This window comes from Antechinus flavipes, chromosome 3, assembly GCF_016432865.1.
Source record: "Antechinus flavipes isolate AdamAnt ecotype Samford, QLD, Australia chromosome 3, AdamAnt_v2, whole genome shotgun sequence".
NCBI classification, from domain to species: domain Eukaryota; kingdom Metazoa; phylum Chordata; class Mammalia; order Dasyuromorphia; family Dasyuridae; genus Antechinus; species Antechinus flavipes.
Genome location: NC_067400.1, coordinates 177,788,692 through 177,813,580, shown reverse-complemented (window position 1 = coordinate 177,813,580; position 24,889 = coordinate 177,788,692). Strand labels below are relative to the sequence as shown.

General features: G+C 34.6%; 1 protein-coding gene across 2 annotated transcripts in view; it reads right to left on the bottom strand.

The window, feature by feature from the left end:
* Nucleotides 1-24,889, bottom strand: part of UXS1 (UDP-glucuronate decarboxylase 1) — a 144,770-nt gene that overhangs the window by 55,060 nt on the left and 64,821 nt on the right. For both annotated transcript variants that reach the window (XM_051984301.1, XM_051984302.1), the window contains exons 5-6: nucleotides 14,668-14,728; nucleotides 10,261-10,441 (exon numbers count right to left, since the gene is read on the bottom strand). In XM_051984301.1, coding sequence (XP_051840261.1) covers nucleotides 10,261-10,441; nucleotides 14,668-14,728 — 242 coding nt within the window. The remainder of the gene's footprint in view (nucleotides 1-10,260; nucleotides 10,442-14,667; nucleotides 14,729-24,889) is intronic.

Sequence of the window (24,889 nt, the reverse complement as noted above, 5' to 3'; positions counted from 1 at the left end):
AAAAGTCCAAACATTTGAGGCTTGAGCTTAAGGTGATGCTATCTTTCTAAACTCTAAACCCCATTATCCCTGACCCTTTGCTTCCCCATGAAGAAGTTTCAGGCTTTCTTACCCCAGGTTCTCATCACCTCCAACTAATCCACCCTTGCTCCTTCCAGTTGCTCTATTCCTTACTTTCAAGTTATTCTTATTATTGGTGAGACAATTGGGATTAAGTGTCCAAGGTCACACAGCTAGTAAGTATTACGTGTCTGAGTCCACATTTGAACTCAGGTCCTCCTGACTACAAGCCAGTGCTCTATCCACTATGCTATCTATTTGCCCCTACTTAATGATTTACAATGTGTCTCCAAGGTCTTAGTGCAGTTTTAAGATATTCAAATTAAAAACTGCACTAGGACTTTGGGGTTGCTCTATATTAGCAGAAGTGGCATTTTCAATGAAAAACAGAAATGACATTGAATTCACTAAAACATTCACCTTCTCTCCTCCTTCCCTCACATAACAATCAAGAACAACAACAAAAAATCAGAACCTGCTTCTAAAAATACTCTTAATCTAAAATTGCCTTGCAAATAAATATAGTGGTTTTTGGAACTTGAGTTTCTATGTTTAAAAACACATCTCTTATGACAGCAATGATCACCATATGCCAAATGTTTATCCTCAGATAAAAGAGAAAATAATAGCTCCATAATCAGGATGCAGGTTTCTATCATGTCTTTTGTTTTCTTTGTTTATTACCCTCTATCTCAGTTTCCTGGCAATAATATATTGAATTACATTTTACATTCTGAGGAAAAATTGGCAAATAAGCCACTGTCAGTGATCCCTAAAATATATGGAGAATTAGAAAGGTTACCAGCAGAAACCTAGAGAAGGGCAAATGTCTAGATTAAAAAAAAAAAAAAAAAAAAAAAAGGAAGAGACTCCTGCTTCTGCAGTCTGCAAAACTGTAAGCCTGAACACACAAACACATACGCGCGTGCGCGTGTGTGTGTGTTTGTGTATTTATGTTTAATGATAGCAATCTCTATGGCAGAGAAGTGGGGAAGAAAAAAATGAGAAGGAAAAAATTTATATAAGAACTTTATGATACATTTATAAAGAATAGCAAGTTGTACATAATAGATTTTCAGTTTCATGTACAATTATCTTTTTTATTATAATGTTATGCAAATACTTATTTTATTCCATAAATTAAAAATAAAACAAACTTAATAAATAATTTTAAAAAAAATTTTATAGAAAATATTATTAAAGGGATGGCTTGTGAGCACTTAGATAAGGAAGCACCGGTGAGATGATCTGCACATCTTAAATAGGTGGGGTCTTAAGGAGGATTGAACTATTAAAGACTTCAGTTTTTGAGACCACAGTCTTTTAGTAATGTAGAAATAACAAAGCTTAACATCTAGTAGGATACATTCCTTTATATATTTCCCCCAGCAAAAGAAGAGAGGTTTTTTTTGTTGGGGGAGGGGGGGCATTTATTTCAAGCTATGTAAGATATAGCTTGTGGTCTTACAGGTTGTGCAAAAAAAGTCCTAATTATTGCTGAGGATAGAGAAACTGTACTGGATTCCCCTCCCTCCCTTCTGTGCTACTAGACTAGGAATATCAAGGGAATGCAACTGACATAGTTCATTTAGAACTCAGCATTTGACAAAACTTGTCATGTTATTCCTGTGGGCAAAATGGAAATGTGTGATAGATAACAGTACTTTTGGGGGGTCTGGAAATTCAACAAGTTAGATGAATTTGAATAAATGTATGAATGAGTTGAATTTCCAATTTGAAAAAGGAGTCACTAATTATCTATGTCAAGTTGAAGGGTTCTCCTAGAACAAATGAAGGATTTGTCTTTGACCCTATGCTCTTCACCCTTTTTTTTTTTTTTTAAATCAGTTAGTACTGGATGAAAGCATAGATGACATGCTTGTGGAATCTGCAAATGACACAAAGTTAGGAGAAACAGCTAATATAATGAATATGGGAATCAAGGTTTAAAAAAGACAGACTGGCAAGATGAGTTAAACTGAATAAAATAAAATGGAAAAGGAATAAAGGTGGAAGTTCTACATTCAGATAAATAAATTCATCTCCAAAATTATAAGATAGAACATATGCTGCTAGACAGTCTTCCTTATGAAAAGAAGGTATAGAGAAATTCACACTGCCATAATATATTTTGAGCCCAATATTCTTCCATGGTCCAATCAGTTTGGGAAGTGATGTTAAAATATGATATAATGATACTGGCAAAAATCATCAAGACTACAATACAAAAAAATAAGCAAATCCCAAAACAAGTACATTCAATATGCTCATTACCTCATGACTGGCTAGAATTACCAGGAGGATGTTAAAAAGTCAAAACTGAAGATAAAGATTCTGAAGAAGATTGATTATATGGATACAAGTTTTAATAAATTTAAAATCAAGAAAAAGACTTTCAAAAGAAAAAGACACTGTATTTCGAATTGGCATTGCCAAGGTTTTGTTTGGATCCATTTAACTCCTCCTTTAGAAATCTATGAACCTGAAATATGACAGAGCTTTTAAGCTACCACTCTAGACTAAACAAAAGGCATAACCACTTTTCATCTGAAAGTCTTCATTAGAAACCAAGTTTAAAAAAATCCAGTTTCCCCATGGCATAAACCAGGCCACATGCAAACTGTAAGACAGGACTTGCCCAAGCACAGAAAGAAATTTTCAAATGGAGCTTTAAAAAAGCCAGTCCAATTAAATTAGTTGAATAATACTTTTCCTCAATTTTTAATTTTCTCAGTTGTTTATTTTATACTTTTTTGAGTTCAAAACAGAAAGATGCTTAGCCAGTTTTCATGGTGTTTAATTTTTGTTCACTTAGTTCTTTTTTTTTCCCCCTGTTGAAGCAATTGAGATTAAGTGACTAGCCCAGGGTCACAAAACCAAGAAGTATTTAGTGTCTGAGGCCAGATTTGAACCCTTCTGACTTTAGGGCTTTTGCTCTAATCACTCCACCAACTAGCTACCCCCGTTCACTTAGTTTTGAAGATTATTTACTAATAGACTTTTCCCAAAGGGGGCTGGTTTCAGCTTATAAAGTGAAAAAAGTTTCATTTATTTGTTTTCTTTGTTTCTATCAGTTATTTTTCAGTTGTGTCTGATGCTTCACGACACCATCTGAGATTTTCTTAATAGTAGTATGGTTTACTTATTTCCTTTTACACATGAGGAAACTGAAGTAAACATGGTGAAGTAACTTGTTCAGGGTCACACAGCTAATGAGTATCTAAGGCTGGATTTGAACTCAGGAACATGAGTCTTCCTGACTCCTGGTCCTAATTAACTCTATGGATAATTAAAAGTAAGTTTGAGTACTTGAACATTTTGGTTTTGTCATATAACTAGATTTCTTGACAATGTTTCAATAAATATTCCATGTCATTCTCACTTGCTATGCCTCCTAGGGGCTCTCAAAATAGATTGAATCTACAGGTGAAGTTTTTAAAAATTACCATGGGTCTTAATGATAAATCTTGGTATAAAATTAAAGCATGTCTAACAGCTCAACTTGCTTACCACCCCAATTTACAAAGTGATTCCTTTCTGTTCCTCTAAGAGGTAGCTCTTAAAAGTTTTCTGATATTCTGTATAAATGACTAAAGTTGGATGATGCCTGTAAGATATGTTAATGACAGAACTTTCTTTCATTTAAGTGTTCAAGTAGATGCTTCTGAGGTCTATTCCAATTCTCATTTTGTGATTTACAAAAATTCTATTGTAGAATGAATCTTAAATACCCATTGCATGTGTGAAGTAATAACACATGCAAAGAAAGAAAGGAAAAGCAATAAAGGCTGTTGAGAAGAAAATCTTCCTTTTAACATCACACTAGTGATAAAACTATTATATGAGAGTGTGGGTAAGCTGTATGATTATCTGACATCTTGAGGAATGAGTCTTCAGCATCAACTGTAGAATGGCAATTTTTTAGCTTGACTCTATTCAAGTCATGATTTCTCACCTCTCTATTTGTTAGTGGATAGAATGACAATACCGGTGCAAGTGGTTGATCTCTCTAAGTATTCTAGAAGGCCCCCTCTGGCTCTGTTCCAAAAATCTAAACAAATCAATTTTTATCTATACTATTCACGAAGGAATCTGGAAAGCACAATGGATGCAAAAAATTTTCCTCAAAAAATTAAAATAAAAGCTACCATTTTAAGGTTAGCCAAATGATTTTAAAATTACATTATTTCATTTGATCCTCACAACAATCCTACGAAGTACTACAATTATTATTAAAAGGCGAGGACCTGGGTTCTAAGATTATCTCAGATTTTATTACCTAGGCAACCTTACTACTGATCTCAGTTAACTTAAGTCTCCGTGAGTCTCAGTTAACTTAAGTGTAAAATGGATAGTTTAGATCAATGAGTCTCTGAGGTCCCTCTCTTCCAGCTCTAAATCTAAGATCCTACAGTCATTATTTTACAGAAAACTGAAGCTTACAGAAATTACTTGACTTCACTAAAGAATGTCATAACACTTAGTGATATGATAATACCTTGAGATGGGAACCCAAATTGTTTCTGAATCCAAACCCAGCACTCTAACACTGATACCCCCCTACAATCCCTCCTTTCTTCCTTTTTTTCCCCCATTTCCCTTCTTGTTTTTGATGCCTCTTATATATTGTCTCCTGTGAATTCCTGGGAATGAGTTTCTTATGAAATTATGGAAACTATTGCTAATCTTCCTTTATTTCAGTTATTCCTTAGAATACCTAGTTGGTATTCTATATAAAAAGGACAAAAGGAATAAAATATCCCTTTCCTTTCATACAATCTATTTTTAAGACAAGCAAAGGGCAATATATCACCCTTGTGATCCCATTGCTCCTCTTCAAGAATAAAAGATAAATAACAATTATAACCCTTCTTTTCCAAAGCAACTTTTTCTATCTCAGCAGTTTTGCAGATAAAAGAGCAAAAAAAAAAAAAAAAAAAAAAAAAAAAGACAGCATTACCTCAGGTCCTGTCCTTAAAAAAAAACAAAGACATTATTTTAGTTCTAGTTGATAAATTAATTTCTTAAAGAATTATGAAGAAAAGAAACGTGAAAAGGAAAAATCCTTCAAATTATCATCAAGGAACGCTGCTGCTTCTATGTCAGCACTAAATTATATTAATAGCAATGAGTTGGAATGTAAATAAAGCAGCAATGTTAACTCTGCTAGTCTAGAATTAGCTTCATAGCATGTCAACTGTTTATACTTCAGACTGTAATAAAAATGAAAAATGATTCGGTGGAGGGTGGGGAGAAGGGAAGGATGGAAGTAGGAGGCAAAAGACAGGTATGCACTAGTCATTTACTACAAGTTTCCTTCCCTCCAGTGATACTGACCACTAAATGAACCTTTTATAAGCTCTGTCCATTTGTAATGTCTGGTAACCTCAGCTAGCAAAATTATGACCCTCAGGAAATGAGCCTAAAGAATTTTAAATTAGTTTAGTTAACCCCTTTTAAAGACATGCTTATTTTCACTTTTTCACAGAACTGCTAAAAATAGCTCAGAAAACACTGTTAAGAACATAGGAGTTTTGTTCCCTTTGTGTTATCAAAGGAAGGGGAGAGGCAAGGAAAAAGGGATAGCGTAGACCACACAGATATGAGAGGCAATGTGCCTTACAGAATTACTGCCAATAATTCTAGTGGAAGAAAGGCCTAGCCATCTATGGACTATTTGTGGTTTCTTTTAGGAGTACATTTTAGTGAAGCCTGAAGTCTATGCAAACAAAGCATTTATTAAAATCTAGAACGAAAACTGCAAAAAACTGAGAAGGAAAAATTCTTCAAGTATCCCACCAGAGTTATATATAATATAAAAACAGCAAAATCAGTTTATTTCCTATCATACAAGCAGAAGGCACATATAAAAATAGATGGTCTCTTGCAACACCCCCCTGATTCCTCTCTGCTGAAAGCCTCAATTCAGACCCAGTGCCAGAGGCCATTAAAACTCTAGCCAGACATACAAGCTACTTTACTTCCACAATGATGGCATGAGGGCTAATTAAAATCTGAGATGTCTTGCCCCCTGAAAATGAGGAAAAAAACAACAGTATCATATTCTCCCCTTATCCAGTAAGCTCCATTCATGAATGGCTGACTGCAGAATAAAATAGAGCATCTTAATTTTTAGAAAATACAAGAGTGGGGGGGAAACCACTAAATCTAGCCCCTTATTCTCAGAAAGGCCACTAATGCAGTTAGTGGCCACAGAGGAAAACATACATATCTGTATATATATACAGAAATAAGAGCCAGCATAGCATACTACTGGATAAAGAGCTGGTCTAAGAGAAAAGATCAAAGAAAAAGGTTCAAGTCCCAATTCTGATATATCCTAGCTTGTTGATTTAAACAAACTACTTGACCTCTCAGTGTCCTAGGCAACTATCCAAGAGTATAAGTTTAGAGAAAATGTCACTCTGCATTGGTACAAGGACACACACACACACACACACACACACACACACACACACACACACTCCTCTCTTCCTTATGATAATACCAAAAGTCCCACAAAATCTTGAGGAAAAAAAGAGAAGGGAATGTCTCTATTTTTGAGAGCTTGTAAGGTAGTGGAAAAACTAAGTTTGGTTAAAAAAAAAAAAAAAAAAGGAAAAATTTTGCTACATCTTTCAACCTGTGACTAGATGCCCTCCAAGATCCATTCTGGCTCTAAATTCATTATCCTATGCATTTAGATTTGCTTGATTTCAAATCAGTTATACCTTATTTCACAAACGTTGTTAAATTTTCAATTCTCACTTAGAATTATAGAATATCAGAGTTAGAAAAGAAATAACTTGATTATATATAAAGTCCAATGCCTCATTTTACAGAGGATAAAACTATTTAATTTTTACATGGTACTCTTTACAGTTATGCATTTTAATATTTTTCATTATGAATACAACAATAATAACTTCTGAAAACTAAGTTCTCATCTACCAAAGAAAAGGATTTTGACTCTTGGCATATAGCCTTGTCAAATGAGGGAGTAGGTGATATCTAAGTCTTTTCAAGTATAACATTTTATTATCCAAAGATTCTAAAGAAAGATGGTCTCCAACAGGATGATTTCAGAGAGACCTGGAGAGACTTACACGAACTGATTCTAAGTGAAATGAGCAGAAGATCATTATACATGGCAACAAGAAGACTATACGATGATCATTTCTGATGGACATGGCTCTCTTCAACAATGAGGTGATTCAAACCAGTTCCAATTGTTCAATAATGAAAAGAGCCATCTGCACCCAGAAAGAGGACTATGGAAACTGAGTGTGGTCCACAACATAGCATTTCTACTCTTTCTGTTCTTGTTTACTTGTATTTTTGTTTTCCTTCTCAGGTTTTTTTTTCTTTCTAGATCCAATTTTTCTTGTGCAGCAAGATAACTATAAATATATATACATATTATTGGATTTAACATATTTAATATGTATTGGACTACTTTCCATCTAGGGGAAAGGGTGGGAGGAAGGAGGGGAAAATTTGGAAAAGAAGGTTTTGCAAGGGTCAATGTTGAAAAAAATTACCCATGCATATATTTTGTAAATAAAGATATAATAATAATAATAAAGAGATATTGTCTCTGCTTTCCAGCAACCGGTTTTTTGTGCTTCATATTTGCAATGTGAAAACTAGAATTAAGAAACCTGCAAGTTAAATGATTAACTTGAGATCAAACAATTTAAGGCTGAAAAAGAGCTGAAATCTCTCCTCATTTTACAGGTGAGGAAACTGAAATTTAAGAAATGAAGTAACTTGCTTAAAGTCATATGATGACTCAAGTCTGTATTCTGACACTAGAGACTTCTTTCAAATCTAAAGGCTCATGAGGAAACAGAAATTTTTTTTCCCTCCTGAGGTAACTGGGCTTAAGTGACTTGCCTAGGGTCACACAGTTAGGAAGTGTTAAGAGCCAGAGACCATATTTGAACTCAGGTACTGCTGACCACTGCTGGTCTTATCCCTTGTACCACCTAACTTCCCCAGAACTCTTATTCTTAAAGTAGCATACCATGGTATGCTTGACAACATTATTTTTGGTCTCCTATAATGATTACTCAAATATTAATAGTTGGAGTCATCAATATTCCTCTTTATATTAATCTCTGGTCATCCTGTAGTTTAACAATGAAAGAGAATTTTTTTTTTTTGGTTACTTTGAGATGGCTCTAAAAAAAAAATGGAGGAAGAGAGAACAAGATTTAAAATGATTGCTGATAACGTTTTAATTTTTTTCCTTCTACTCTCTCTAGGTCCTGTGTCCACAGATTAAAGTGTATTTGTCTCTCAAAGAAGATACAGTTCTAATGGCCAACATCTATCTTCATTTCACTTAAACCTCTATTTGTCTGTTATCAATAAAGACCTTAGATCATGATGGTCCATTAACAATTACAATGCAAGCCTCAAAATCCAATTTCCTTCCCTCCCTCCCTCAAACTTTTGCATCTCCCCATTTTCTATCAGCACTCAAAGTGAGTAGACTTCCAATGGAGGTTTTAAAATCTAGTTCCAACCTGTCTCCAGCCCCCATCAGAACTCAGCATTCTGAAATTGGATCCTCTCTGTGTAGTTTCATTCACTATTCCCTATATCCTTTGCCCTCTCCTTTCCAATTCTGTCTAACATCCATTTGTAGAAACTTTCTCAAGACCCCACTTCTAACTCTAATTCCTTCTCAAAAATCTTATTCTGTCCTCTCCTATGAACCAATCATAATTTAGCTAATTTGTTCTTTCAAACATACATATTTTATTTTTGTCTTTATGTCCTGTACTATACTAAAAACTCCTTGAGGGGAGAGGTTGCCTGAGTCTTTTTCACCTTTGAATAAGCAAAGGTCAAACGACCACAAACCTTCCAAATTAATTATTTTAATTCTTTGGTCACCAAAATCCTATCCTACTTATTACCAAGGTTCTAATTAAATATTCCTTCTGACTCCACACCAAATTCTTAGCATAGCTAGCTGTTGGCTTCTTTGTATAATAAGAAATCAAAGGATCCAAAGAGAAATCCATGTAATATCTTTGCTTTTGAAACATAACTCTTATAACCTCAAAGTTCTAAAATTACAGGCATCTTTCATCTACAAATGACCTTCATGCATGGCTGAAGGAAATCTCCACAGAAGAATTACAGGAGTACTGTACTCTGGACATGCCATATTGTAATTACTACCTCATTAATCCAAACAATTTACAAACAATACAAAACCCTAAAACTTTTCAAGGCTAAAGAATGTTTTCAAATATGCTCAGACTAGTTTATGTAAGGGGGAAGAAAGGATTACAAGTATTCTTTTGGGGGGTAGGGAGTGGGGTGAAGAAATAGATGAGATTTTCTTTCTTTATCTCCTAATCCTCTCTCATCCTAATGAAGGAAGGAGTAAAGCAAAACCATTAGCTGTCAAATAAATTCGAAAGTGCTAACTTTTTGGTAGCTATCAACATATTTCATTGCACCATGTCTGCACTAATCTAAAGGGACCACTAATCATTTGCTGGCAGTTACTGAAAAGAATTGAATGACTTCTCTAAGACATAGCCTAAATCTCAATTTCTTTCAAATACTAAAAGTATGTGTATATATATATAGAGAGAGGGGATGAGGAGAAAAAAAGGAGAAGCCAACATCAACAACAACAACAAAAAAACCACTAATGTATTTTTTCTTATTTACAACACATGGAACAATATGTGACAAATGGAACAAGAATTCACACAAAAAGATTTTTAAAAAGTCAAATAATCTGAATCACCATGATTCTATCAATTCTTTTTTATATATTATTGTTAGTTAACAATATATAATATACAAGTCTTACATGACACATAAATTCATGAATTTTAATTTGGTTTATTTTATTATTGTTTTATAATTACTCTATTAACATATCAAGCATTTTTTTATGTGTCTATGTGCCAGACAGTGTGTTAGGAACTTAGGCGACAAACACAAAAAATGAAATTATCCTTATTGTGAAGAAACTTATATTTTATTATTTATTAAATGTTTATATTTATATTTTAACAGACTATTTGAAAATAAATTAAAAACAATGGAAAAATATTAGCATTAACTACAAATTTTAGCAGTTAGTAAGAAGATAGGATGCATGGATATACACATATCAATAAATATTTCCCCCCAAATGAAAACTATCCATAAGACATGTTTTCTCACCTTCAATGTAGAGGGGCTCTACAACATCGTGGTTAATTAGTTCAAAGTTTTCATGGCCGATCCAATGTTCCACATTTCTTTTCCTGCCCGTAAAGAAGTTGTCCACAACTGTAACCTCATGGCCATCCATCATTAGTTTGTCAGTAAGATGAGAACCCACAAACCCTGCTCCTCCAGTTATCTGCATTAGGACAGTTTGTATGAAATATTTACAGAAAACACCAAAGAAATCAGATGAAAACAGATTTTACAAACTGGCTTTTGCAGTTGGCTGAGGTTGGGGATGGAAAGGTGGGAATGGGGAGAAGTGGGAAGGGAAAATGGGAGGGTAAAGATAGTTTAGGTAATACCTTAACTTCTACTCCAGAGCAAGCAAGCATAAATATCTCAACAATCTCTAAAATAACCAAAAGATATTACTCAGATAATTGTTCAGGAAGATAGGTGTTACAAATTGAAAAACATCTTTCTCTGGATAACATTAATTACATCATTTCAGCATTCTGTTTACATGAGATACCCTGAGTAATGCTGGGATGGTATTACCATAGATAGAAAACCTAATAGAATTATTTTCATTAGAAGACATAGAATAGGCAAAGTGACTCATGCATTGAATGTCTGTGAGATAAATAGAGGTTTCCATTACAAGAATTCACCAGTAAAAAAAGTTAACAAGTTGATAAACAAATAGCAAGGACTATTCAGAGGCTAACATGCAAAATACACACACACACACAAAACTGCTGCTTGATTATCATCACAAAAAGGTAAATCCTATGTAGACTCTAACTATATGCTACTTCAGAAATGATATAATTATGCAGTTACTGTGCTGTGACAGGGGTTCAGTAATAATCAATTTCCTAAAATTAAAATCCATAAGAAACAGGGTCAACTCAAAACATATGAATGAAAAGATGCTATTAATACAATGTTGTGAATTCATGCTTGGGGAGAAGGTGGGGTGATTATAGGGGCTAGACAGGTGTAAATATACAAAAAAATTTTGCCATGTTCTGCTTTGATTTCCATTCCATTATAAAACAGCAATATCATTCATTTAATTTAAAAGTTCCTAGATGAAATTTCTAGGTCACTAAAGCCATCCTATTCTCCTCAATATCCATCCCTTCTTACCCTCCTTTCAACCTTCCTCTCTGTCCCCCACTCTCAAAAATGCTAAAAGGCACTTTGATATTGATCAAAGAACATTGATCTTAGGGTCAGAGGATCTCCCTATCCTGGCTCATACATTTCCTAGCTATGCCACTAAATATTGTAATTTCACTTTCTTCCTCTGTAAAATGAGGATAAAGATATTCATATTCCCTACTACATATGGCTGTTGTGAGGAAAAAAAATTGGAAAATCTTAAATTATTATTATGTCAGCTATTGTATGATGGTGATGAAGAAGAGCAAGTAACTCAATACCTAAAAAATACATGGCTTATTCATTTTTTAAGCCTTAAAAAATGTATATTTTTAGGAATGATTTTTAATTATCATTTTTAAGGCTAAGTAAATTTGATTGCTCATATTAGAATCATGGAACAACAGAATGTTTGAGTTGGGAAAGAAATCAAATATAGAATTCAAAGAAATCTTAGTAACCATCTTTAACCCTTTCATTTTACAATGAGGAAACTAAAGCCCAGGTGGTAGGTTGTAACAGGATGAGAGTTCAAATCTAGATTTTCTGAGTCCAAATCCAGTGCTCTCTTCATTGTACTGTTATGAAGAACCCTGGAGGGCAGATAGTCCAAATGGGGCGTTTTGCAGATGGAGAAACTGGTCCATAGAGGTTAATTTGCGATGTAATTAAATTTATTCACTATTAATAGAATATTCATAAGTACCCTTTTAGAACCACTGAATTATACTAAAAGAGACATTAGGATCATCTAAACAGAGATAATAATTCCTATCCTGACTTCTCATAGAGACTATAAAGAATACCTTATGAACCATCAAGAGACAAATAAATGAAAGATAACCTTATCTAGTCCTGCATATGAAGAACCAAGATCTAAAGAGGCTTATGTGACCTGGGCTCCCAATAGAGGGATACTTTCACTATCCTACTATGCTGTTTTAGCTGAATTAACTTTACTGGCAGGTATTAAAAAAGTAATTGGGAAGTTACTTTTGGAATTGCCATTTTGATCTCAGTCTAAGTTCACAAAAATGTTTTTATAATAATTATTTCATTTCGTCCATATATCCACATGGCAAGATAGTCAGGGTAGAAATTAATATCTATTTAAATGATCTTAGAGTCTCAAGTCTAACACTTTTTTCTTTTTTACAAAAGGTTAAAAGAATGGTGCATCTGAGAAAGTGCTGAATTTGGAGGCTGATAATGTGTTCAAAATCTGCTACTGTCACAATTTATTATTTATCTAATCTTGTGCAAGTCAACTATTTTTCTCCAGGTCTGTTTCCTCCTATGTAAGAATGAGTATGTGTGAGTATGTGTGAGTGTGAGTGTGAGTGTGAGAGAGAGAGAGAGAGAGAGAGAGAGTGTGAGTTTGTCTGTTGGAAGGGATTAAGTGTTACTTCCTGCTCTTTAAAGTGAAGAGGGATTTGATTAGATTATGCATGGATCTTCCAGCTCCAGATTTATGATCCTAAGTTTTAAAAACATCTTTTTTTTTTGCAAACAAGACAATGAATTTAAACTTATCCTATTAAGGGAAGAGGAGAAAAAAAAGTATGAATTAAGCAGTTAATGTGTGTGCCAGGCATTGTGCTTTATAAATATAATTTAATTTGAACTTCAAAATAACTCTGAGAAGTAGGTGCTATTATGATTCCCATTTTACAGATAAGGAAATAGAGGCAGACCAGTTATGTGACTTGCCCAGGGTGACACAACTAGTAACTGTCTATTCAATCATTTTTTACATAAAATGCAGAGTCAACAGCCTAGAACCTAAAGCCATGCATTGTATTTAAGAATTGCTTCCTGTATTTCGTTAACTTCAGAGGCATGAAATTGTGAGAAGGTCCCTTGGTCTAGGTGGCCAGAGTTGTTTTAATGGAGCAATTATCCTCTACCAGGAGTACTTAATGCTTTATGTTACTTAGCTAGACTATAAGAATATTTTCTTCTTATCTTCAGCCCATTAAGTAAGCATTCCTAATAGAAGGAATACTGATAGAAGCTGAAGGCTTCAGGAGGAGGAAAAATTTCACCAGAAAAGGAAGAATAAGGGTAAGAATCAAATAAGAATAAGAAACAGATCTTCTTGGTAAATTTATATAAAGGTACCAGCAAAAAAAGGCTTGTTATCTATTACATTGAAAATTGGTTGAGTCTACACAACTTTAGGTGTTTTCCACCTTACAGATTTCAGTTGATGCATTAATGGTAAGGCTTTTTCAAGGTGCCAAAAGAAACTAAAGTGCTTAAGGTCAAACTTGGCAGTTAAATGTGAGGTTGCTCAGCAATAAGAAAAAATTATTTCAACAAACCATTCTTGGGTATGAATATTTTAACAGTCCTTCAGTCAAAAGGGCCCCAAGTTTTAGTGCTAAAGAATTTGTAAATTAAAGCTGTATAACCATTTCATAAATGGTAAGTCACTATATAAATAGACTTTATGATTTTTAGAGCTTAAACTATCATTCTAAACTCAAACCCCCCCACACACAAAAACCCTAGATGAAGTTCTGTCTTTTCTCACAGTTTAACTTATCTTAGAGCAATTACTCTGGAAATAGTGGTCAGAATTTTGCAGTTATTTGTAAAACAGAATAAATTTTGCTACCATTCATGACCCTGTGACCTTTGCCACATCATGTATAAAGTCTTCTTCAAAACCATTAGTCCTTCCTATATAGAATTTTACACAAGATTAATAAATGGTTATGATTATGCCATTCATCAGAAAACTCAGCACCTAGTCCTATGGCTCCAGAAGACTGGAGAGAAATAATTGTCCTGTGCCACATCATCATGGGCTACTACTCCATTCAAGCTCAGATGGGGCAATAGATATTTCTGGTGAGTTGTAAAAAGAGGCTCTGACCCAAGTAGAGAGCTGACATTTGTAAAAGAAGCTTCTGGATTTGGTCTGGATCTGGATTATGTGACTCACTTGGAAAAGGCAGGAGACAACCAATCTGTCTACTCCTCTTAGAGGAGTTTTTATGTAAAGATAGTTTATTTGCTACTGAAAAATAAGTAACATTTTTCTTATAAGTGTTTTTTTTTTTTCTTTTTTTTAAGTTCCCACAAACTTAATGTGGGATAAGTACTCTGAATACTCTGGTAAAGTTTGTATTAAAGCTTGTAGGGTTACAATTCATAAGTCATCAAAGATCATAGATTAACAAAATAAATAAGTTCCTTTACTAAAAAGAACAATGTGAATGAAGAAAAAAATATGCAAAAACTTACCAAAATTCTTTTTCGATCCTTTTCTGATAAAAATTTCACCGGTGGGTACTTTTGGGTAAAGCTACAGAATGTGAGGACACACAAAAAAAAGCAGAAAGCCAAAATTAGGGGTCTCAATTCATTCTTTTTTAACTGATGAATCACTAATAGCAATAGTTTTACAGAAACAAATATGTTTCACTTCTGCTTTTAGTCTTAATGGTCAAAGAAACAGCTGACCTAGGGCAATTCTTATATGAAATTTATATCTGTTGCTCATTCAATTCATTAAATAAATGTTATTTAATTTGCTGTTCCACAAACTAACTGAGTATGACTTGAGGATCTACCACAGAGCCAATCTGCAGCTGAAGTTGACCTGAAGTTGACATGTTAACACATGTAAAGGCAAATCACAAGAGAAATACATACATACTAAATACAACAACAACTGTACAACCAAAGTGCTGCTCGAGCCTTGATAGGAAAAAATAGAAGTCATCTTTTTCTAATTCTCAGAGCAGGGAAGAACACCATGTTGTGTCAAACAAGAAGTTGAAAAAAATACTTCTTTTCACTTTTCTAAATATTAGTCCCTTCTCCCCAATTTCTCAGAATTCCAAATTTGTTTTTGTTTTTTTTTTAAACAATCCCTATGTTATCTTTTCTCTTCTTCCCAACTACTAGGCCACCTGGTTAGTAACAAAATCCCAGAAGTTCATCTAGTCCTGTAGTTTCAGCTGCCCTATGGATCTCTTCCAAAGTACATCAATAGTCTTGACTTCCTACAGGGCAGGGGTTCTTGACTTTTTTTTTTTTTTTTGCATCAAAGAAGTCTGGGGAAGCTTATGGACCCCATCTTAGAATACTATTTTTAAATTCATAAAGGAAAATACATAGGATTTACAGCTAGTTTAAAAACAGTTATCAAAATATAAGGGAGGAAAAGTTTACATATCCTAGATTAAGAATCTCTGTTAAAAAGCTTGTCTATCCCTGTGTGTACATACTCACACACACATACATATTTGTATACCCATACTTTTACATATAAACACACCTGTATATATAAAACAAACACTAATATAGCACATATACACTCTGTACATAAACATACTTGTAGATAGATATATAGAGCAGACATACTATATTACATACACTTGAATACACAAAATACACACATATGGCAGATATATACACTTGTAGGCATGCATATAATTGTATGTGTGTATATATATATATATATATATATATATTTGTATACATATCCACAAATATACATACATATATTTCTGGAGAGAATATACAAATACACTTTGGGAGTTGGACACATTATTGAACAAGACTAGGAAAGCAGGCTCACTTGTCTATGGGAAATTGTGCAGTTCATTTAAAGACCCCAAAACTTCTACCAGAAGCAAAGGGATTATCAATACTGTTATGACCATGAATAACAGAAACCAGAATCTGAGAAATTAAAAATGAGGGTCATAGAGAAAAATGTCAAGGGTGTAAGCAGGATGTAGCACATAACAAATATGGAATTTTGAAGGTGAATTGAAGCAAATGATGTTATCAGGAAAGTAAGGGCTCTCCTAATGTAAGACAGCCTCTTAATATCAGAAAAAAAAAATCAAAGATCAATATTGTGATGAGAGGATTCCCTGAAGTGAATCTATAGGAGGACATGGACCAGAGTGTATAGGATAGGAAGATATATGTAGGCTACAATCTGTATATTGTTAGAGGGAACTCTCAAAACAATAGCATCTTACTCCCCCATCCTTTATCTCCAGATACATATGCTTCCACTGGCTAATTACCAAACTACAAAAGCTCTCCCTTGCTATCTTCTGGCTTTTCTAGATTCCTTCAAATTCCATCTAGAATTCCACCTGTTCCAATCCCCCTTAATGCTACTGCTTTTCTTCTGTTTATTATTTATCCTGCATGATCTTGTTTATACATAGATGTTTTCATGTTATCTCCATTAAGCCATGAGTACCCTGAGAGCAAGGACTACCTTTAACCTTTCCTTGTAAGCCTCGGTCACAATGCCTGGCACATACTAGGTACTTAATAAGTGCTTACTGACTAACTATATCCCAAGAATTCTGATTTCCCTTGTTTTAGGAATGTGTCTCTAATGTTTATTTTTTAAAAGTTCAAATTTTCAGTGCTAAAGTCTTTCCTCTCCTCTCCCTTCCCCACCCAATAAGAAGGCAAGAGCGAGATTTAAAAGCAATAGAATAACAAACAGCATGCAGTATACCTGGAGCTTTGTGAGAGGAAGCATTTTATTTCCAAATTAATGATCTATAATGCTTATCGGAACACTGGTTTCACTCTGAAGGGCTTTTGTTAGCTGTGTTTCCATGCAGAACAGGCCTTTTAGCAGCACCCTCACAGCCTCCGTGGCTGCATGCATTAAGAGAAAAAGGAATGAGGGCATATGTTGCCTGTAGCAATGGCCTGGTTACATACTTCTTCCAGAAAAGAGACAGTGAAAAGACAAAATTGTGCAAGTGCCAGAGCTGGATCATAAGATCATAGTGTTAGAGCTAAGAAAGATATTAACAGATCATCTAGTCCATTTTGTCACTTAAGTGACAGAGGCAGACAGAAGAGAAGACTGATCATTTGAGAATACTGTCTATAAATGTTTTTTTTTTTTTTAACTTTTCCAGGATCATGGAATATTCAAGTTGGAAGGGAACCTGGAGTTCTAAGACCTTTCTTTTACACATAAGGGTAATGAGGGATAGGGAAAGTTAAGTGACTTCTCCTTACTCACACGGAGAATCACTAGCAGGGCCCAGGCAAGCAGCTAAGTGTTCATCTAGGATTGAATTTTTTTCCCCATACTTTCCTTTGCTCTTTTTGTACTGTCTTAGGATTTAATATTTGGGGGAGGGTGGGGTGGAGGGGGAAATTTCATTTCATTTTCCAACCTCTTGAAAACTACCTTGATTTATCTTTTAAATGAAAGAGAAACTTCTGGTTAAGAGAGTAATTGAAAGGTAGTAAAGAGCTTATATCTACAGGTAAATCTTAGCTTGAAAAGGACCACAAATAGAGAAATCACAAGAAAAATCAGAGAAACAAAATTAGAGTCCTTTTTCTAAACCAGAACTGCACCAAAAAAAGCCAAAGCAAGTCTAAGTAAATAAATGGACTGGAGGTTGGTCAACTCTGGAAGAAGGACTATGCTAGGGAAGCACAAGCTACTATAAATGGTCCTAATGATCACTGATGCTCTTGGGAAAGGGATGAGGGGATGAGTGGTAAATCAACACAAACTCCAGGAATGATGAACTGAAGCCAGAAACTGGCCTTGGCTGGTCAGAAAAATTCTTCATAGCTCACTTAAGCAGGAAAACAGGACTTTACTAGTTATACCTTGAAGAACAGGGAAGCATGGCAAGAAGAAGGAACAACTCAATGACTGGGAATAGGAGGAAAGATTGAGAGGAGAGACGAAAGAGTAGTTTGCAAGAACCCTGAGAATAGTATCCAAATGGGCCTTGTCTTGCAGCAGAACCTACTCTCAACTGGGGAGCGTTTAAGAGAGACAGTGCCTATGTATCAAAAATATTTATAGCAGATCTTTTTGTAGAAGCAAAATACTGGAAACTAAGGAAATGCCTATCAATTGGGGAATGGCTGAACAAGCGAGGATTATGACTCTAATGGAATACTATTATGCAATAAGACATTATGAACAGGCAAATTTCAGAAAAACCTGGAAAGATTTGTATGAACTGATGCAAAATAAAATGTACTAGTACTCAGTACTAGTACAAAGGAATCACAAAGGAAAATGCTATTCCTATAATCAGAAAAAGAACTGATGGACTTGGAATACAGATCAAAGCATTTTTTTTTCCTTTTTTCCCTTTTGATTTGTTTCTTCTTTCACAAATGTGATAATATGGAAATATATTTATGTCATAACATGTTCATAAACTAAGTCAAACTGCCTAGCATCTTCAGAAGAAGGGAGGGAAAGAAAGAGGCAATGGAAAACTGGAACTCAAAATCTTGAAAAAATGAATGTGAAAATTTTTCTTAACATGTGAGGGAAAAAATTAAAATACTATTTTTAAAAAAAGAAAAAAAATTTAAATGTTGAAAAGATAAACCAGCAAAAAAAGAAAGAGACAAATATTGAGAGTAGTGCCTAATACTAGCCATTTTAGTTAGAGTAGCAATAGCATACGGACAACTGAGATGGAAGGACCAAACAAGGTTTAACTATTCAAGGTACAAAGTTCCAATTTAAGAACTGAAACAAGAAACAGAAGTAGGCAGGAAAGGGGCTGCTAGGTAGCACAGTGAGTAGAGCACCAGCCCTGAAGTCAGGAGGACCTGAGTTCAAATCTGTTCTCAAACACTTAACTCCTCCTAACTGTGTGACCCTGGGCAAGTCCAATTGCCTCAGCAAAAAAACAAATAAACAAAAAAGTAGGCAGGAGAAAACAATGACAATGAAAAAATGATAAAGGCTAAGAAAAACCCAAGCTGTAAGCCCAGAAGAAAGTAATTCCACTGGGACAAATAGAGCCTCTAAAAGCAATGGTTTAGCCACACGGACTATATGAGAAGATGGAAAGAAAGAAGCAAGAAATTAAATTAGATTTCTGGAGAAAAAATATGGAATAAAAATAACTAGCTTAGAAGTTAGGAATTCTAAAGAAAAAAAAGGTGAAAAAGGGATGTATTCTGTAGGATATAGAATGTCATATACAGGAACCAGGTAGCAGCACATTTTGACAAGAACTAACTGAGAGTGTAAAAAGGAAAAAGGAGACCTGAGTATGAATGGTAAGATAGGAATGAATGGTAATGTAGAATTGAGCACAAAATCTTGAAACCCAAAGGAAAAAAGAGTATTATGATGAAAAAATAGTTCTCTTTCTTCATTTCCAGTGCAATGCCTAAATAAGTGGGAATCAAACGTAGCAAGAATATTGAATAGCTAACCAGGTGGTCACTTGAGTTCCATAGACTGCTATTAATACTATGCTATCAACCACACTTTCCTAGCAATGCACTATTAGAAATGATACCTGAAAATAAGTATAACTACCTCTCCCAACCCACTTAAGGAGAGATGGGTAAAGTGGAATATAGCTTTCCCTCAGACAGTCTAGGCCAGAGAATTATAGTTATATAACTTACATTTATTGAACTTTAGTATTTAGAATTCTGTGCTAATAAAACTATTACTAATAACAAAAACACTATTTTTCATCTATGCAGCACTTTTCAGGTTTCAAAGCTTATTCTTAAATCAATTCTGTAAGATAAGAGAGACTCAGACATTTAGTGATTTGGAAAATATCAAAAAACTTTAAAAGGTTCAAGGAGAGGTCTGTTATTACAAGCTTTCAGACAATTCTGTGTTTGCATTACAAAGAAATTTTAAAACTCAGGTTCACAATCTAGGTGGGGAGATAAGACAAACAAGATAGCTTAAAATAAACAACAATACAGAATATTATAAGATAAGCAGTCAAATGAATAAAACAGCTAATGAATGAGAAAAGAAAAGAAAGGGAAAAAGATAAAATAAACAGAAAAGGAAAAAACCAAAAAGATATTCCAATTTACCGTTATTTGCCTGTAAATTTCAAACATACCATGTAAGCTATCAGAAAATAACTTAAACTGAGCTGACATTATTTCAGATTGGGGGTAGGTAGGTAGTGCTGCAGTACTGCAAGTACAAGTCAGTAATCAAGAAGAATCAGGAAGATGAATCTTCCTGAATTCAAATGTGGCCTCAGATATCTAGCTATATGATTCTAGACAAGTCACTTCACTCTGTTTCAGTTTCCTCATCTGTAAAATAAGTTGAAGAAGGAAATGGCAAACCATTCTACTATCTTTGCCAAGAAAATCCCAAATGGATTATGAAGAATTAAATGTGTCTGAAAAATGACTGAACAACTGAAAAACATTTGAAGTTATTTTAGCAGCATATTATTAGTAAAATTTTTTACTACAACACATTAACCTTGAAACTATTCTTGATGAATAATGCTTAATTTCTACTTCCAAAACCACATTTCTTTATTCTTTTTTTTTAATACTGTGGTTAGGCAAATTCTAAAGCCAAAAAATTGGTTACTGTATTTTTCTGCTAATAAACAAAGGAGCCAATTCTGATAGCCAAATATATCTTCTAACTATAATTACATGTGTACAAAGTCAAAATATTCCCATGATTCTAGAACAGAAGAAATAAAAACAACAGATGTCATGTTACTTGAGAATATGCACACACATACACTCCTCACTCTGCTCAGTTAACCTGAAAAATGTTTCATAAACTTTTTCTAGACATTTAAGATAGATCCTTACAGATTAAATATGTAAATATTTCTGTGAACACATAGATTATCTTCAAAGAAGAATAAAAGGAAATCTTCCATTTCTCATATTTGCAGTATTTTTTTCTTTGTCAATAAAGCAAGAATGCTATAAGACCAGTTTATTTCTTCATTTCACAAACTTAAAGGAATTTCCAGCCCAAAAACAACAGATGGACAAATTTATTTTCTCAACTATATATACTCCATCATAGGAAATCTTATTCCAGTTTTTTTGTTTGTTTTGTTTTGCCTGTTCTTTCTCATTACAAGCATGAGCTATCATTGCTCTTGCTCACACAGCAAGGCAAGCTCTGATTTACTGAATGTGGGTTCTTTCTACCCAAAGAAGCTTAATCTTCAATTTAGGTCAAAATGATTCGGGTTTCAATAACTCTAATGAACTATTACAGGAAAATTCCCAACAATAATATCTGAGCTATTTTCCTTAAATAAGAATAAAATATTTTACTTTTGCTCTAGGGAGAGATTAAATGGTCAATCCATTAGTCTTAATTGAGGGCAAAAACGGACAGGATCAAGACTATTTGCATCACTTATAGAGCCCAACTTAACTTTCCAAACCAGAATAACTTCTCCAGGCCACAACTTCCTAATATGTTACCTCATTAGAATATAAAGTTCTTTAAGGGATATGCCTTTTAAGTATTTTCATTCATTCATTCAAACTAAATTACTATCTTCCTTACTTTTTAATCCTGGAATTGATAAATTCCCATAAAATTGAAAGATGCTATTTTTTTTTTTTTGTCCTGCTGTCCTGCAAGAGGCAGCTTGAACTTGTAAAGAGCCAATGGTTAAATTTTGTGCATTATGAGTTAGTTATGCCTCAGAAATAGACAAATGCTACAAACCAGAACTCAATTTATTATTGTGATAATGATCAGTCATTCCAATCACATCTGGTTCTTTGTAACACTATTTGGGATTTTCTTGGTAAATATACTTGAATGGTTTGTCATTTCATTCTTCAGTTCACTTTACAGATGAGGAAACAGACAAACAGGATGAAGTGACTTGCCCAGGGTCACACAACTACTATGTGTATGTGGCCAGATTCCTGATTACAGCCAAGCACTCTTATTATCACCGCCATCTAGTTGGGAATAAATGTCAGAATCCAGATTCCAACCGAAACCTGAAGTAATAATGATGACAATGATAATATCAGAGAGTCATCATGACAAGGTGATAAGTTGTGGAATAGAGATTATAATGGGCTGAGGCTTGAGTTGATGCACTGAGGTCCCAAGCACATGAGGTTAAATAGTAATTGGACCATACTCCATTAATATATATGCTTGGAGAAAGAATGGCCCCGCCCACTCTTTGTACAAGTCCTGATGTGTTATACAGGAAATGACGTTTTTGGTGGGTGGAGGCAGGGGAGTGGAAAGGGAAGGGGAAAGAGAAACTGCTGGCTGGAGTCTTGACACAGCTACTCGTATTGCTATCGGGACTGCCCTTCACCTCCAATTCCCCTCTGCTAGCTGGCTTCTTGTCACAGCTGCCCATATTGCTATAGCAATCCTTCTTCATCTCTTCAATAAAGATTGAAGATTTTCCCCTTAACCTGAATTCCTGACTCCGGCTGATTTTAAATATGTGGTCATCACCAGAGACTCTAATCCCCTCAAAAGTAGAAGGAATATTGGTAAGACTATTAATAATGATAATAATATACAGATCCAGTCAGTTAGGAAACCATTGGCTTATATCCCATCTGACACCTAGTAGGTGCTTAAATTTGGCCAAGTCACTTAACATCTTAGTAGCAAATACATTTCCCTAAAACTCTATACCAATGTCACCATAGATTCCAACCAAAACACGTATTATGGTAAAAGTTGTCAAACATTTTCTCCCAATCTTGATATCAATGCTTAATATCTCTCTCTCTAATTCACTATCCCACCTCTAATATTCAATATGTAACCAATGTGTTGTCATTTCTAGGTTCTATAATATTCTTCCCAACATCTCTGACCCTGACCCTGACAGCATTCTGGTGCATCCTCTCATCCTCTCAGGCCTGCAGTACCCTTTGGATTGGTCCACTTTCACCTCCAGTCTATCCTCCACTTAACTGTCAATTTCCTAAAGCATAAACCTGAACATATCACATTAACCCCAACCCTAATCAATAAATTCCAGTGTCTTCCTACTATCTCACTATTGACCTCTCTGCCTTCTTTTTAAAGTGTTAACTAAAATCTCAACTTCTACAAGAAGCCTTTCCCAACCCCTCCTAATACCAGTCAGTGCCTTCCCTCTGCAGATTATTCCCTATTTATCTTGTATATATTGTTAATTTATATATTATCTTTACCTTCAGACTAAAAGTTCCTTGAGGGCAGCTACTATTTTTTGCTTCTTTTTGTATCCCTAGCATGCAGCCCTGTATCTGACACATAGAAGGTACTGAATAAATGATTACTGATTAACTGTTACTTTGAATTTGCCAAATCTTAAATAACTGTGAAGGACAGTTAGATGGAAAAGAGGATAGAATGTGGGTCTGGAGTCAGGAAGAATCATCTTGCTGAGCTCAAATTTGGCCTCAGTTAATAACTGTGTGACCCAGGGCAAATCACTTAACCCCTTTTGCCTCAGTTCTCTCATCAGTAAAATGTGTTGGAGAAAGACAGTGATCTTTGCTAAGAAAACCCTAAATAGGGTCATGAAGAGTTAGGCATGACTGAAAAATGATTAAATAACAAAAAGAACAGTAAATTTTGCTTAATTATGCATATGTCTCAGATTCCTCCTAGATTACAATTCTTTTTAAAATGCCACATGTAATGTCTAGCTCATCTTTTTAGGAGTTCAGCAAATATTTATTGAATGAATGAATTAGCCTAATCATCTAAAAGAGAAGGGGGCACCAGGCTTGGCTTCCTTTTCCCATGTGGAATCTTAGCAAACCAGGCTCTGCCAAACCTTGGAAGTAACTTTATTAAACAAACCACCTCTTTGTAATGTTTGTGTTATGGATTTTATCTATAAAAATAGCAATATAAACAGAAATTGAGGTGAATACCGGGGATACAAAACTGGCTTATGATGAGCCCCCTCAAAAGTAATCCCCAGCATCTTCCTTAGTGGGTGTAGTCAGAATGACACTGTTTGGGGGAGGAGGGGAATGTGAGGAGGGGAGGATAGAATGCAGAGTGAAAAGACAGAGATTGTAGACCTATTTCTGTTACTAAGTAACTGTATGACCTTGAATACACTAAAGTTCTCTGGACTTGTTTCCTCAAATGTAAAGTAAGCTAAATTGAACTATATTATGGTTATCCCTTCCACATTGTAGAATTTAGGGGTATGGTGCCCCTGCAATCTGGAAAATCTGTTTAAAATTTTTTGATCATCTTCTTGTACCAGAGAATTCTGAATTCCTATAATATTAAAAAAATATTGCTAATACATAGTATTATATAAGTATTTCTACATCTCTAAAGTTTTTCTGTGTTGTCTGCTTGCTTTCACATGTTGTCTATGATTTTCATCAAACTTGAAAAAATTTCCATTTAATTTCTTATGCTACCCTACAATATATAAAAACCATGATGAGAAAAAGTCAAGTTATGGAAAGGATAACTACATTTTATGCTAAATAATCCCTCACTGCAGAAAGGCAATCTTATTACACCTCCCTAATCCACTCACCTCCCCCCATCTCATGGTCTTGTTCAAGAAAGGAGAAACAACAACCTCTGAGTAGAGATTATCCTACTGGGAACCCTGAAACTGGACAGTTGGGTAGCACAGCGCTCTCTCTCTCTTTATCTTTCTCTCTCTCTCTTTCTGTCTCTCCCCCTCTCTTTTCTCTCTCTCTCTCTTTGCTT